The sequence below is a fragment of the Micropterus salmoides genome, unplaced genomic scaffold (assembly GCF_014851395.1).
Source record: "Micropterus salmoides isolate LMB-PRFRI ecotype aquatic unplaced genomic scaffold, ASM1485139v1 Ms_hic_scaffold_4, whole genome shotgun sequence".
In the NCBI taxonomy this organism is placed as follows: Eukaryota; Metazoa; Chordata; class Actinopteri; order Centrarchiformes; family Centrarchidae; genus Micropterus; species Micropterus salmoides.
The window spans coordinates 23102197-23119545 of NW_024043372.1; the positions used below are offsets into that span (position 1 = coordinate 23102197).

Below are 17349 nucleotides of genomic sequence, written 5' to 3' on the forward strand. Positions count from 1 at the left end.
GCTTCATAACACCACACCAGAATAAGAAAAATCACTAAAATACAAAGGATAATGTTTTTATTTATCTTCACTGCCAGCAAGTATATTTATTTTAATTATTTCCATTTACAATAGGGTTTACTCTGTGTACTTGTGACAAGAAAGATGTGCCAATTGATTGCCCTCATAGTTTAATGTCAAAACAGCTAAATAAAAATTTGTGCACATAATATATTTATATATATAAAAAAAAAAAAACATTTAAATTATTTTAAAATTCCATATTACCCTGTGCTCACAAATATTGATTACACATGTCTTTTTTAAGGACCTGCCCTGACTTATGTTCTAAAGGCAGTAAGTATTGATTATGTACAAACATCAATATTTTTGAGCAGAGGGGCATTTTAAAGGTGAAAGGGCAAAGCCTCATTGGCCTGCACATCTTTACTGCACATTCTAATGTTTCTCCACTTCTCTTCTTCTTCGCTGATCGTATTTTGTCACCTCTCTGCCGTGATGTGGACACTCCACAGTGACGGCCAGAATTGCAAGGAATGTATTCCTGTGGATTCTCTCTCTCAGAACTGCAAGAGTAAAACAAAAACTGTCTAAGCTACAGTAGAATTATATTACTTCCCCTATAATAATATAACTCCAAACCAACTATAATATCAATGACATTTTAGCACTAAAATAACAGCATGATACATTACTGAATCAAAGACCTACCATACAAAACTCAGACACCCTAATGTAAAAAATAATGCAAAAACATACACTTCTGCAAATAAGGTTGCATCACTGTTTATAGAAAAAGTACAACTTACATTTTTGAGGAACTCCTCAGCGACAATACGAGCCCTGGCGTTGACAGACAGCTTCATTTCACTGATCTCCTTGTCAATTTCCTCCATGAAATGAATGACAAAGTCCACCAGTTTATGTTTGTACATCTGCTCTGTGTGGAAGTTGGTGATGAGAAAACTGATGTCATAGCCCTGCGAAATGAAGACAGGTGACAAAAGAAGGTTAATGATCCAGATGTCACATATCGTATCAGTTTGAGCTGAATATGGTAACCTTTTAAACGGTCATAACTGACACAAATGTAAATCAAGGTTCCCAGTATTTTTATATGAATGGATATAAAGATAGTGGCAAAAGTAATTTGTAGTACAGAAAAAAAAAAAAACATAAAACAAACACACTAACAAATTGGAGAAATTGGAGAAATCAAATTGGCACAGTAGCCCAGGAAAAAAAAATACAATAAAAAGAAGAAGCAACAATCAGAAGCAAATATATAAAATATACATACAATTTACAATCTAAATAGAATATGGTCTCCATGTGTACATGTGGAAAGTTTTAGAGGTAATTGTGCATGTGTGAAAAAAGGGTTGTGCTTGAAAGTTGAGTTTCTATCAGCGGAGATGGGAGGTGCTGGGTGCTGTGGCATTGTGGAGTCTAATGGCTGAACAGTTGTTTACATTCATATTACAAAATCATTTTAATTTTTGTTCCACATTCTCATTTACAGAACAATACACTGCTTAACAGGTTTGTTTTTGTTTTGAGCAATTTAAGCATAGCATACAACTGAAGAAGTATGTGTATGAATAGGACTGACCCATTTTCAATGCTCACTTACCTCCACTGGTTTCCTCCTCAGGATGAAGAAGTTCTCTGCTCTCATCATCATGAAACGCATGAATTTATGGCATAGGATCTTCTCAATCTCATCTGCCTGCAGCAGCAGATCATTTAAAAGAAACAGTCTGGATTACAGATACAGTTCTGACCTTTACATCAGTCACATTATTCACTTTTACTAAGCAACCATCTGTTTTATATCAGAATCTAAACACATAATCAGTGGCACCCGGGCAGCAGCTGGACTGACCTGCTTGACAGCGATGCTGACTCTGACAGAGTTGATGGATCCCTCGATCAGAACTTTCTCCTTGTCGTTACGGCTGATGATCACAGGCTGGAGGAGCAGCTCTTTACTGCTCCTAGAAGTGGGAGACACGTACACAATTCATTTTCTGTCACGCTCGGTATACAGGCATTAGAAGGTGAAACTCAGATTTAATCGCTGCAAATTCACACTCAAAGTCACTGCTACAGACTCACCGTACTTCCACCTCTGGCTTGTTGTGTCTCTCCACCACCTGCGAGGAGAAACTCTCCAGGCAGAGGGCGGCCTGCAGAGTAGCACGAACCGCATTGAGATATGGACGCAAGGTTGCCGTCTGAGGGAGGAATGCAAGGAAAGAGTAGATGAGAATCATTGCTCAAGAGGAATGTCTGACGTGTGACAGATCCTGTGGATCAACAAGTTTCAAATACACAGTCTTCCCTGGTTTCACTTCTCCTGTTAACGGTGAACAGTATAAGGTTTACTGACATCCCTGAGTCTCAACCTCGAATTGGCTATTGCTTGTTTCTGTCCTTTGTGACACACTAGCATTTCATCTTAAGCTGCAGTCACACCAAAATGACTTTCAAAGTCGTCAGAACACTGTACTGTTCACACTACACAACTTTCTGTTTTGTAATTGGGAATGTGGGAGTTGCAGTTTGCACACTACATGACTAAAAACTATCGTGAGTGGCAAATGGTGTAGAATAACTATTTCTGTTGGCTTTAATGAGATTGATTGTTTCTGGTTAAACAAAAAGGATCTAACTGTTTAAAAAAGGTCTTTCTCTGTGGGGATCATTTCCACGATGTTGTCAGACACTTGTATTAACAATCCGAGTCAGTCAGTAGCAAGAAAAACTAAAATGCAATACTGGTACCAATTTCAAAAAATGTAGTCTCAATTAGTCACATAGACACAAAAACATGAGAAGTTAGGCTGAAAAATACCAAAGTTACACGTTACACAAATGACCTTTCAAGTTGTAATGGCCTGCCTTAATGTGTCAAATGTATACACTGCAGTTAAACCCTGTGTGACATGTTGTGGCTTAGCCTCCGCAGTTTGAGTGCATTCATCTCCATTATCTGAATTCATTATATAGTAAATACAGATGCCTAAAAAAATCCTGTGTCCTGGCACAATGGAGCCCACGCTTATTATGTGTACACTACACGATTTGGAATATGCAAAAGGTTAATGTCAAAGAACAGAAAATGTAGCGGACATTGATACAAATAACCTCCATCTTATTTTAAGTGATTATCACACTTGTGGCCTTACTGTCCACTCTTGCACTTGGCTGTATCACATTAGAGCCACAAAGCCAACTATTTGTAATGCTGCATTTGTCGCCAATGTGTAACAAACTGCAATATTTTTTCAAAGCTGACAGAATATGCAACTGATTATGTTGATATCATCTATCAAAATCATCATCTGAACAGCTGGTACCAGCAAAAGGTTCAGCTAATTAGTTTACCAGGTGTTGATTTTGAGAATGGCAGGAAACACTGCCAGAATTTAAATAAGTGTTTCTCCATATAATCAAATGCTATTTTAACAAAACGATTAATTTTTTTACGCTGATGGACAAAGAAGCTCGAGAGGGTGCAACACAACATCAGCTGGGCTGGTACCAGCTAACCTAGTTCACCAGATGCGTCCTCTCCTGTCCATCATTAGTCCGCCTACTACGTTACTTAATACGTACAAAGTATTACTTCAGAGCGACAACCGGCCTCACACGTCATAATAATAGAATGTGAGGTCACTGTCTGTATGCTTTATGACGAAGCAGGATTCTATTCTCTCGGTTGTTAGCTGAGAAACCGACCAGTTAGCGTTAGCCTGTTAGCTAACAGCTTGCTTGGGTAGCCTAAATAAGAAAAAACCCGAGCTGCGACGTTTTCGCGGTTGCAGTCTTAGTCGAGGAGCTGTAATGACTTTATATTGACCATTTCTGATATTTGTAACCGTTAAACTGCGTCGGTTTATCAGCACATTTGTTCTCTTACCATTTTTCTGTGTGATGAGAGGCGGCTAAAGGCGGAAGTAGCTGCACTTGTCGGGGCTTTTCCGTGAACATACCAACTCAACTCTGCTGCTTCTGCTGCAAAACTAAGGCAACTGCACTTTTTTCTGCAGAGTATCAACATGACAAATAAAAGAGATTGCCGAGTGCTACAAAACCACCATTTAGCATTATGTTGTTAATCTACAGGTAACTTAATCAAACTGTGTTTGAATACTATAATGAATAAAAAAAGGAGAATATTTCCTTTCTTTTTCCTCACCGCAGCATAACAAACTCATTGAACACCAAACATACCAGTTTACCTGCTTATTTGTGTAACAGGTTGTTTTATTTTTCCGTTTCTGTGCTAATCTTCTAAAATGACCAATGACCAAAACGATGGTGGTGGTATACCAGAATCACTTTTCTCAGTTGTAAACATGCCACACATGTCATTTCTATGTTGACTCTTACAGCATGCGGAAGGATGGCTCTTTGCAGGGCTGTAACCATAGACTGTATGTAAAAAGGCTGTAACGTTAGCTACACCATTAGGGAGTGATGGGTTAGGGTTAGGGTTAGATCCTAAAGTATCGATATTTCTGATACCAACGTTTCCTGCTCTAGGATCGATACTTATATAAAAGGATCCATATCTAAACTGTGTGTGTTTTATTATAAGTATCTTACTATCACCAGGATGGTCTAATTATAGTCGTTTGATAGGAACTACTTTTCCTTCCGCCTGTCAAAGTCATGCTTGCACTACGGCTCTGTGACGGCGCTTCTTTGAAGTGAGCAGCTCCAGCCTTTTACATTTCCTGCGATTGAATGCTGACTCTGGCTGACTGTAAAAACAGTCACATGTGGCTCTATCTTAGCTGTGAAGGTAATAATGTTGCTCTGTGAGATGTGTGTGCAAAGACAGTGAAATACTTTCGCAACACCGCAAACTTCGCTAAACATCTGAGATTAAGTCTGTCACAATAATAGGATGATGTTATGAAGCGGCAAGTTCTGGGCAGGATATTTTTATTATAATTAAAGAATGACAGTAGTTTTATGTCTTATATGCAGCTATTATTTTGAATTGGTAAGGCTACAGCCTACACCTTATTTCTCTAATAAATACAGAAACGAGAGAGGGAGGTCACATTAAACTAGAAATAAAATTGGTATCGGCCATACCAGCCTGGGTATTACTTGGTATTGGATTGTATAGGAATTAAGTGGTATCGCATATCACTATAAATAGGGACACGGGTCCTGTAATGTTTTTGGCAATAATTACAGACGTATTACATGTACTTTTTAAGGATGTTTGATATTTTATCGACAAAATATGACTAGAAAAAAACTAAAATTAAAAGGGATTGTCCACCACAACATACCTGAAGAATGTATGCATGTAGAAAAGCTTTTTAACCAAAAATGGAAAGAGATAAAAAAAATAAAAATAACAGAAAATATTAGCATCTGCACACTGAACTGATTTAGCAGGAAACGCACAGGTGTAACATTGATGATGGCTCAGTTCTATCCAGTGTCTGTACACCAGCATTCACAAACTCAGTGCCCTACTAGAACTAACACACCTCTGTGGAATTCAGTTGTTAATGTTATCAATGCTTTTCCTGCTGACAATCCAAAATGTCTGCTGTGAAAAAGGTCTACAGGTCGTTGAAACGGAAAATCTCTCACAGTAAGATCAACACAAGTGTAAATAATAAAATGAACCATGGCTGAATTCCACTTAGCTGCTTCAGTTTCAGGCTCCTGGCATTGTGTATGTTGTCTCCCGGTCATGTCCACTTATTAGTAACACTTGTGCTTTTCCTACTATGACAAGTAAAAGGCATTAGGAACATGGCCCTGTTCTTGCAGGCCATGCAAACCCCAAGTTCGCAGTTATTCTGGTTCATTTGACCTGTTTTGACATTAAAGGTAGGCAGCACTATGCTGTGGGTATGTGTGAAATTTAAATTTACAACTCACTACAGAGTGAACTATTGACTGATTACTATGTAGGAAATATGGAACGGGTGAACAAGAAGTGACAGAGTTTTTCGAGGTCACCCAATTCTAAATAATTAAAATAATGGAAATAAAGATGTACAAGTGAAAGTGCCCTGCGATAGACTGGCGACCTGTCCATGGTGTACCCCGATGTAAGCTGGGACTGGCTCCAGCCCATGAAGGCATACAAATGTGTATGGTTCACATGAGGCAGTGTCCGGATACTTTCAATAAATTAACCAAACAAAAACTGACACACAATTGTTGGACCATTGATATATTCAAGAGTTTTATTATTTGATGTCCCAATTTTCTTTGACAACATCATTGGCATCGAAGTGATTTTTTTCTATAAGGATAAGGAGTAATACCAGGGCAAAAACTTGGATCTTTTCTTCAAATGGAAAGAGAGAGCATCCATTTCAATTCAATCCATCAGCCATTTACCTTTATCATCTATACACCGTAATGCACAGTCCGTTTAAAATATTAAGTACTTAGCCAACCTGAGCTACAAGCAGATAGAGAGAACAGCAATAACAAAGACATGACAGAAGACAGGTGTATGCTGTGTTGGTGACACACATTGTAATTCCATAGCGTTGAAAGATGTCTGATGAAGGACACAACACATAGAGCAGTAATAATAGCGGTACAAGTAATGTTACATAAAAGGCAAATATTAATATATCAAGGATTTAATCCATGTTTTACACTGTGACGTTATCAGCCTTTGCTTAATGTCTACTTAAGAACCTTTCTTCTGCACTGTGAGGCATTTACAAACCCATGAACACAGCCTTCAAGGGAAAAGGCAGTACAATCACCAAAGTGTAGAACAGATTCTCAGGAGGATATTTGACAGGGGGAACAAAGTGTGGAGGTATAATTTGAAGCTTACCAAAAGACGTGTAGTAGCAGACGTTGCCCAAAATCAGTCATCCCTCTATAACAATTAAAAAGGCTTGAACATAAAAATAAAGTGCAAAAAAAAAAAAAAGTATGTTTTTCAGATTGGCTGGAGAAATAACATCAGCGCGCGCATATTTATTTATATATATATAAGTTTGCTTGATGATTCAACTTGATTACTTGTAGTAGGCAATAGAGAGCAAGGACAAAACTGAAAGAGAATAATATACTTGGGATGCTGACATTAGCCAACATCATCTCACATTACAGAGCATCAGCCAGCCCATCTAGAGTTCCCAATTGCACTCTTTGAACGTGGCTCCATCTTGCTCCCCCAGTGTGAGAGTCAGGGGCCACAGTCAGAAAAATGTGGGGGGGGCGGGGCAAGAGATCACTCACTGTTGAGTCAGGGGCTTTGGGGTCGGAAGGGGTGTTCATTCTTCTCTCGTGTGATCTTTGGGCACTATATGTGTCAGCGTATTTTATGAGAGTACGCTAGTGTATTAATTTGTATACTAAGTGTGTGTGTGTGGGTACATCCATGTGCGTGGGGGGGGGTTGTGTCAATGGAATGAACAGTGGCGTGAAAGAGGAAGACCAATAGGGAAGTCCTTTCCCTGGGAGCGAGGTGCAGGTGATGGAACCGGTGACAGGGTGTTTTCAGAAAGCCAAGAGAGAAGATGGTCCAAGTTATCCTTCAGCAGCTGCAACTTTCTGCTGAAGATTTAGCTCCGTCATTCCTATCCAGTTTTATGGGCTCTGGGAATTCGTTATACAACTCCACCTCTGTCTCCTAACAGGCATCAAAAGAGAGAAAATAATCAGCACAGGAGAAAATGAAACTGACAAAGTACATGGGACACTGTTGTATAGACATTGCATTAAGATTAGTAAAACAAAAGCACACGTCTACAGTCGTTCATTAGTCATTTCAAGCTACTGTAACTCACTTGTTTGAGGGCGTTACGTGCAATTGTCTGGAATGCCTGTTCTACATTTATGGCTTCTTTGGCGCTGGTCTCAAAGTAGGGGATGTTGTTCTTACTCTGACACCATGCCTGAGCCCTTTTGGTGGTTACCTGTGTGCGTGAAGAGGAAAAGAGTCATCAGTATGTTGAGTTGAAATGCATAAAGATGGCTTTCAAGGTTTTCTCCAAAAAGAAAATCCTATTTAATAAATTGGCAATGTTAAGTCAAATGTTATTTTACGCAATTCTTTTTTTAAAATTTATGGTAAAGTGCATTTGCATGTATAGGGATGACAAACGATTACCGGTTTAGTGATAAACCATGGTAAAATTCTGTACAAATTTTTATTATCATGATAACTGTGTTCGATTACTGTGCTTTCATAAATACAGTCCAGCATCAACAAAAGTTAGCAACGGTCTCCCAGGAGCAGACATATGCGCAGCAAGCAATGTGGGTTTGTTTGGGTTGACGGAAGTCAGCGCTGCAGAGATTTCAGTTGCTCTGAAGTCTAAAATAAAAAAAATAAGAAAGCCAAAAAACACTCCCGAGGGAAACAGATTGAAGAAAATCGCCTTATAGCGAACCCAGGGTAAGTTAACTTTTAGGTTTGTCTGTCTAACTTGCTAACAGCTTGTAAACTTAAGCTCTCTGTCATAGCTCCTCATGTAACTACACGTTGTTCAGCTGCTGCATGCGTCATGTCTCTGCAGACTCTATACACCCTTCACATGATAACACGTTATGCAGTTTAGTCACCTAAAAAACATATTTTGTTCATTTAAAATCTGGCAATCGTCAAATTAGTTATAAATGAGTTCCAACGAGGAGAATGCTACACAAGACTCCTCTGTATTTGTGTCAGTTGTTGGGCTCATTGCAGTTACTATCACTGTCTTCTTACAGTTTTTCTCAGTCACTTTGGTACATTTCTCAAATCATCCTTAACATTTGCAAAACAGTTTCTTTCTCAAACAGGCAGTACAAATAGCACAACTCAATGTATTATCTGAAAAAGCCCATTACTTGCTCTAAATCCATAGTCTCTCTCTCAAAAGTTAGTCTTTATGTGAGCGCCATCAGAATTACAAGTCCTTGTGCCATTGTTTACAAACAAGATAGTCAAAAATGTTTAGCCATGCTGTCAATGTAACAGTGTACTCTTAAGTATTTTCTGATGTAAACTATGGCTAAGGTTTAGATGACAATCATTGAAAATGCACAAGTTATACTTTGCGAGAGACAGGACAGGATTCACAGTTAAGTTTTTACTGTTTATATTGTAGGCCTAATTTGTTGACGGAGCATGTCATTGTGATACAGAAAAGAAAAAGACAAGACCGTTTTACAGCACTGCATAGCACAACAGTAAAAAATACAAAATTAGAAATGCAAGCGTGGGAAACACCCCTTAGGCTGACGTTCCTGTCTGTCGGGTCATAGATTCTCTTCCACATCACAACAGATATCTTCATCAATTCAGGACACATTTACAAAAAAAAGTCTAATAGACATGTATGGAATCTATCTATCCACACACACACCTACTGGCAATTTGCACTATTTACTACTCACTGTGTTGTTAGTGTTTACTGTGTATGGTACTGTGTGTATCGGGAATGGCCTGAGTGCTGTGTTGCTATTGTAGTATGTTGTGATTTTCTTACTTTGTTTATAGTCCTTGTATGCGAAGAATATCAATAAAGTTTGACTTTATTCAACTTTGATTTTTGACGTGTTCAACCATTTTGTATGTATCGACTTATGCAATGAACTTATGCCTAGATGTTTTGGGAGGCAAGACTATTTAACCAAGAACTGGTATAATACATTGTGATCAACAGGACATAAGCAATTGATAATTTAGGAAACAGCAGACAATTGTACATAATCATTTGCATCAGTGTGTCAAAGCATTTGCAATTTGTTCAAAATAATAAGAAATTGCTTTTATGATGTGCACAAGTGATGAGATGATGTGGAGGTTGAATTATTAGTGGGAGATTGTTGGGTCTCTGTAAACAATATTAGAAAGAGTCCGGTCTAGACCTGCTCTATATGAAAAGCGCAATGAGATAACTGTTGTGAATGGGTGCTATATAAAAAAAAAAAATTTCATTGAACGTCAGAAGAAAAAATGCAGCTGAAACATATCTGGTGTAGACAGTCTGATAAGGTGGAAATCGGAAAAAGGGCCTTGGTGTCTGAGGAATCTGACATTTGAATGCAGCATGGGTAATGATCTAAAATGACTTCACGGCGGAGGCATTGTCCACTCATACTAACCTGTCTGTTCTCCAAGTCAATCTTGTTGCCTAGCACCACGAAGGGGAAGTTCTCAGGATCTCGAGGGCTGGCCTGGATCAGAAACTCATCCCTCCAGCTGTCCAGCGTCTTAAAGGTGTTGGGTGCAGTCACATCAAACACAAGCACACAGCAGTCTGCGCCACGGTAGAACGCAACACCCAAAGACTGGAACCTCTCCTGGCCGGCTGTGTCCCAGATCTAAACAGCCACAAGGAGACAAAACGTCCAAGATGGCGGACTGCTTACAAATATTAATAGCCATAGAAATAATCCAAAACACCAAGATGCAATCTTCAGTTTGTTTTGTTGGGTTGTTTTATAAATTGTGCTGTACCTGCATTGTAACAAGCCGGTCGTCCACCATCACCTCCTTGGTCAGGAAATCGGCTCCTATTGTAGCTTTGTACTGGTTACTAAACTTTTTGTTCACATACTGGTTCATTAAGGAGGTCTTCCCAACTCTGAGAGTAGAAAACAACAGACAGCAGGATAACAGATACTGTAGGTGTAGACCAAGGGCAAAAACATAACGTGGTACAGGCTGATTGATGCATTAATGGGATGCATTTAGAGCTGGGTGATACATGGATGTAATCCATTTAGACTTCATCCCACTTGCATGCATCTAGAAGTATTACAGATGGTTACAGATCACACCATCTCCCAAGTGTAACTACTGCAACAAGCAGCCTGTGGAGAAGTAGCCACGAGCAGGGTCTTTTACCCAATGTGATAAATGACAAATAAAGGGGCACTGAAATTACAATGAGATTAGCCATCGTTATATAACACATAAAGCGAAAGGAAGACAAACACTCCAGTAAATTCAGTCCGATTCCTACCACTGCATTATCTGCAGCCACTATACGATCTGTGTGGGTGGGTGGGTGAGGGAGAGATAGCGTGCGAATGCCTGTGGAGACAAGTAAAATGTTTATCTTGCTGGTAGTCAATTCATCCATGTGTTTCTACTTTATGGATTAGCTGTTAGCTACCTAGCTAAACTACTTTTTCTTCTTCTGACATTTTTGGCAGTTACCAAACAGCTTCAGGTGCATTACCACCACACGCTGGAGGAGTGTCAACCCTGATTTGCACGTAGCAAACCAAGACAGATGAAACAGATTTATGATCTAGCTAATGGAAACACATATGTGGGCAATCGCACCTGGAATATGTCCAAAAAACCAAGCTATCGTTTAGAATATGGTACCTAATGTAGGAAACCACCAACAGTCATGGACAAAACATTGTCAAATTATCAGTACAAGAAGTCATTATAAAAAGTAGATTTTACCAATATCATCCAGCTCTACTATCTGTTATCACAATGTTTACAATGTAAACCTTTTAAGAAAGACTGTAAACCATCAAGAGCTTTTGCATGACAAAGCAATTACTTTTCACTGACAAGTCCATGCAGTACTTAGCATGAAAAAGAATGGCAGTGATTAAGTTTCATTAGGTCTGCAGATAAAGTGTGGTTGAACAACTGTAGGGCTGCAAGGAGCAGAGGTCCGCCTGGAGACGTCTTATGGCAGAGAAAAACTCTGGCCAACAAGGAAGTAACACTAACATAAACTGATTAAAGAAGCAAATTCATAAACTTAAATGATTCGACTCAAAACTAAAATAATACCTTAGCACCAAACTATTTTTAGAACAGACCTGACTTATGGTTTCCTACCCTGCACTGCCGGTTTTGACATGTGGGAGAGAAAAACGCCATGTTGAGACTCACCCAGAATCTCCCAGGATGATGACTTTCAAGAGCACTTTCTTTCTGGATGTCATTTTTCAACCGCTGCAGACAAGACAAAGACAAACAGCGAAAGGTTTAGCATAAAGAGAGGTCTCAACAATGCCTTCCTCACCTCTTCATTGTAAGTCACAACCTAATCTCCGGTGTCCTGAATAAAATCAACATATAAGTAAATCTGTTTCTAAAGAGACAAGCCCTTTGGAAAACATTTGCCTACATCTTTGTGTGCAGAGTTTTGTGCCCCTCGACCAATCAGGTTTGAATACTATTCATTCCAGTCATGTGCTTTCTAAGCTGGCAAATCACGAGGAACACATCATTCTTTCTCTCACACGCACCACAGTAAGTTACCTCCTAGACATTTTGTGCTGATATAACAGTCACTAAGCAGACAACCTACAGCAACACGTGTTGATCTCAGTACACTATCAGACATTGTATCTGACGGATAATACAGGATGATAATGTAAAATGACCAGCATTTACAACAGCATATTCAACATAAGTCTGTGAACACACCGTGTAAGGCCTTTAAATGTAATTTTTAATAACCTGAATTTTTGAGCAAGAACTGTAATTCACTGTTAGGCAATCCATGTAATTTCTGAACACTCAAATGCAGCAGTGAGCTGTAAAGTGCATCATTTCTCATCAAAATGAAGCAAGCAAGATCTGAGATATTGCCCAACATGCCAGTGAGTGAACACATTCTGTATTGTCACACTCTAGCAGAATTAATTTAGAAAAGTTCAAAACTGCAGCTAGGAGAGACTTCATTCAATCATGTTTCACAGTTGTGAGGAAGTTAACAGTGCAATTGTAGAAGTAGCAGTTTCTAACACATAATAGATGACATTGGGTCGGTAACTGTGATGTCAACAATGCTGGAATAAAGGAAATCCTCACTAAGAGGTACAATCCTGATTATTGGTGCCCGAGATGTGGAACATGACAGAGACTCTTTTAGTTCCTCCTACTTTTATTCACTCTACCTTCTATATATCTCAACAGTATCCTCTATACCCTCCACAAATTCAATATGGCAGGCAAAAATATAATGACTTTGTTTTTCATGGAGGATCTGAAATTACAAAATGAACTGCGGGAGAGCTAAATAAACAAAAAATGGCTACGTTACAGTCTTAAGGGGTTATCTTCAAACCTTATCCATTTGCAAATAAGCTAAAGAGACTAAAATACACATTGATTTCATAAGAGGCTGCTTTATCTTTATTTCACACATATGTCTAATCTGAGCCATGTAAACAGTCGAGCACAATGAAAGTCTACTGTAGGTGTGCATACTCTCAGTGAGAGTAGTGTTTTCTCACAACACGTTGAAGATGATCTGAACTGTGACTGTGGCTAAATGTACTGTATGTACAGTACATAGTACCCAGAAAAATATAAGGCACAATTCTGTCCCTTATTTTGGGGGAAACAAATTACTTTCATCATTATTTTGTGGCAGGGAAGTACAATAACCTGTTAGACAACAGTTTAACGGAAAACTTGACCACTTCCCATCAGCTCATCACGTGAGTCAACATAGGATACATCATGCAAAAGACATTTTAGACATGCCAATCCACCAACCCAAACAGGTTTTTGGTGCAAACCAATTATAGAACAAGCAATGAGAGAGAAAAAAAAAATCACAACTTTGACCCAGCAGAATCAAATCATCATGAGCACTAACAGTAAATCCAAACTCTGAAACCACACCTATAATATACAAACACTTCAGTTCACATCAGGAGCAGGAAAGTACACTTGAGTTATTTCTGAATGGAACAAGCACAGCACTCCTGTGACTACCGTACAGTGAAGCCAGATTAGCTGACAGAAACATAAACAGCACAACACGAAGTCTAGGCATGCTCAGACCACAGTCACATGATTACAGCCCAACCTCGACTCGGATCTTTAACCTCTCACAAACAGCAGAGCGTTAGACATTGATTGCTAAATGCCGACTACCATCTCTGACTGGAGGATAGCAGGTGATTGCCTCTCACTAATGAACAGTAATTAATTCTGTCTGTATTAAACAGGACTCAAGAAATACAATGACCCATTAACTGGCAGGTTTCACTGACACTAGCGTAAGCATTTTCTGACAAACTGAACGTTATCTTAATACAGATAAATAAAAAGAGACATTATTTGATAATCTCTTCCGGGTAGTTTATCACATCCTGTCTACTTTTATAAATGTCAGGCATAACAAAAATTAAAATTAACAACTGTTTCATTCACAGTTTGCCACCATCAAATTTGCTATCAAGTGAAATTTGTTTGTATAATCCTGATAATTAAAAATGTTCATGGTCAGTCTCCCATCTATTTATTATTTAATAATCAAAATGGATTTTTTTTAATAGTGGCAACAGCCCATCAGTGCACTAGCTAATATTAGAAATTAACTGTTCGTGGATTCACATTGTGTTCAAAACTGTTAAGTGTTGGACTAAACTCCCGACACGTTCCCTACTCTTTCAGTAAATCACTGGCACTGGAATTCACAGCTCACCTTTGAAATGGATTATGCATGCACACCCACAGACACAAACAAACTCTGAACTAAATATAGATTCTGAGTTCAAATACAGTGGCCCAGGGTTAAGATGAAGAGTGGTCAGTATGGTCAAAATCAAGAGTATCGATAGAATGAAAAACAAAGAAATAATGTGTAATAAAAAATTTATTTATATTAATTAAAGCACAATACTATAACGTTAGAAAGTAGTATACAATATCATGTGCAGCAAAGGATTACGATGAAATAATGCTTTCAGAGGAATGGTTCCCTTACATCTACACAGTAATACATTGTTTAACCCTCTGATGCTGTAATTCAGGAATGTATTGAATTAAAAAAAATGTTTTGAAGGTTGCTTTTCCTCATGAGCCTACATACAAATCAAGACTTTCAACTATAAACACTGAAGTACTCCAGTAGAGTGTAACAAACTGGTACACTGTGCAACGTAAAATGAGACGCAGCTCTGCATGATAACCATGACAACTCACCATGACAAGCACACATAAGCATAAGATGTGCTGATCAACTATAGGGAATCAACCAACTCATGGGATATGAGTAAATCTCAAATTAGCACTTATCTAAACTACTAGACAAGTACTTTGGAGTCGAAGTCCAGTTTAAGTAACCTGAGATGAGCCAAAACACTTGGCAACGACTGCAATTAAGCATTAAAAACTAAATCAGAGAGCAGTAACATGTCTCAGACTTCATACTCTGAATCACATGTAATAAGTGTTAAATTTTAAAAACCAATGAAGGAAAAGTAAAAGGTTAGATGTCAGACACCATTTGCACTTCAATAAGAAACATGGCAGCAGATTTCAGATTAGATCCAAGCAAGCTCTTTGGCACAAGCAAAGGGCGTTGTAGATCATTATATTAAGTACCTAGGATTGAACAGATACATGTGTGCCTGCGGGCCCTGTGAGTCACAACAGAAACAAAAACTCTTCAGCACAAAAAAACAAAGGACAAGTCCACTCTGCCTAGCAACAACACCACGGCACAGACACGGGACACCTCTCTCATACAGCCTGTTGACAGAAGACATGTCTAAAACTCTTTACTTGTTGTACTTTAAGACATGTTACCAACATACAGCTCGGCATATGATTAATCAACCATGCAGAAATGGGTGTTTTGAGGTGAAAGGCTGATTGCCCCCCGCCCCTCTGTAATGTAATGCACGAACGTCAATTAAAAAAGGTATTTAGAGAAATCAATACTCGTCTGTTAACATTTGATAAAACACCTTTTCGGTGCTTGGTTCGACCGACCTCACCTCCCCGGTTCTCCTTCCTTATTGGAGTCGACCCAAAAGAGCGACAGGACGGCCTTGTTTTTGCCGAACCAGCTTTTCAGAAAACATCGCACCAGCATTAACGTTAGCAGTTAAACGTTATAGCGTCGGCGTTTTATGAATACTAAACGTACTGAGGAGTGAAAAAATATTATACATATGAACAGACTGTTGTCGTCTCAAGAACTTACTTTCAACTTGTAACCGGAGCCGCGACTTGTTGACAGGAACCGACCTGGCTGCGAGCTAAGTAGCTGTTATTGTTCAGGGCAGTTAGCGTTGGTGGCTAACTAGGCGTTACGTTAGCTAGCTACCTAGCTCACTGGCTCTGAACTCTGTTAGCTAGCGTTAATTTGGCAATACCTCGTTTCAAATTCTTAGAAAAATGTGCTGCCCTTTGCGTGAACACTTACAAAAAACGTGTCGTAAATTGCCAAGGCAAATTATCTACGACTGGTATGTAAATTTGGCACTTTGCTTGAAGTGTTGCTTGCCAGCGAGCTAACTATCTGTCTGCTACCCTCAGCTACTCTGTTCCCCTTTCACTTCCTCCTCCAAAACAACGCCTGCGTCCTACGTCAGACGCAGTCGACTAAAAATCTAAGCCCACGTGTGACTTACATTTTGCATTACAGTTTTTCTAAATCGTTTACTGAAACAAACGTACAATTGTCCACAAACCACCTGGTACATTCAGCACACCACTCTACGTGACCTGCAAAAGGTGACTACTCAATCAAAAGAATAAACTCATTTTCAAATGTAAATAAATCCAATGAATAAATCATTGTAATCAAAACAAAAGTTTCCTTTAGACTAAGACAGTGTGCAAAATGCAAAGACATCTTGTCAAATGACAGTGAAAGTGTGATAGTTACCCACTATGTAATATGGTCATATTGCTAACATTGTATTTTTAGGCAGCTGCTATTGATGTCAGCCATGGCACACACTATACTTTACTGTAAACTAAACATTTATTTGACAACACTGTTGACCGGCCCAAATTAGGCTGCAAACTCTGACCAGCCTCTGTCATACTTCAGCCATGGTTGATTACATGGTATATAATTGTTGCCTGTATCTCATTTATCTCATATATTTGTTACTGCTGGCTGTAATCCAAATTTCCCCTTGGGGATAATAAAGTTACCTTGTCCCTTGAGATTTCTCCGTGTCTTTGCCTTTCTCTGGCTCTTCCTCATCCTCTATGGAGAGGGGCTCCATCTTCCTCTCCCCCTCACTATACCACCCCGCCCTCTAATGCCCCTTCTCTTACATGGCAGACTCTTGTCCCTGTCTGTCTCCTGCATGCTCCATTTTCCAAAGTTGTAACATTGAGTCTTACCGTCTGCAGTATAAATTGGTTATGCATTTTATATGTCAGGTAAAATTAGACAGCAGTTGGTTGCTCTAAATTTTGAGGAAATTTAATTGTTCCCCATCCAGCCTAAAGCTGATGATACACAGAGCAACTTTTAGAGCAATCATGCAGGGCAACGTTGCCGTCATTGGTAATGAGTAAAGATTACCATAATCCCTATCCCCCACCACTCTGCCACCTGCCCCGCACTGCCGCTATCCGTACAAAACGTAGTCAGACTAGCAAGA

At 39.1% G+C, this 17349-nt stretch overlaps 2 protein-coding genes across 3 annotated transcripts; both read right to left on the reverse strand.

Moving 5' to 3' along the window:
• Positions 1-40: 40 nt before the first annotated feature.
• Positions 41-4081, reverse strand: arpc4 (actin related protein 2/3 complex, subunit 4). Its single transcript, XM_038695991.1, has 6 exons — positions 3926-4081; positions 2119-2237; positions 1886-1997; positions 1634-1729; positions 810-980; positions 41-566 (listed from the first exon to the last, which is right to left on the reverse strand). Exons 1-6 carry the CDS (start codon positions 4064-4066, stop codon positions 561-563), a joined length of 645 nt encoding a protein of 214 aa, XP_038551919.1. The 5' UTR covers positions 4067-4081; the 3' UTR covers positions 41-560.
• Positions 4082-6207: 2126 nt separating this feature from the next.
• Positions 6208-16290, reverse strand: LOC119885992 (ras-related protein rab7-like). 2 transcript variants are annotated; one of them, XM_038696409.1, is made up of 6 exons: positions 15930-16290; positions 11870-11932; positions 10463-10589; positions 10108-10326; positions 7803-7931; positions 6208-7645 (listed from the first exon to the last, which is right to left on the reverse strand). In XM_038696409.1, exons 2-6 carry the CDS (start codon positions 11920-11922, stop codon positions 7550-7552), a joined length of 624 nt encoding a protein of 207 aa, XP_038552337.1. In that variant the 5' UTR covers positions 11923-11932; positions 15930-16290; the 3' UTR covers positions 6208-7549. The 2 variants fall into 2 exon arrangements, with proteins under 2 accessions (XP_038552337.1, XP_038552338.1); XM_038696410.1 differs by lacking the exon at positions 11870-11932.
• Positions 16291-17349: the final 1059 nt, after the last annotated feature.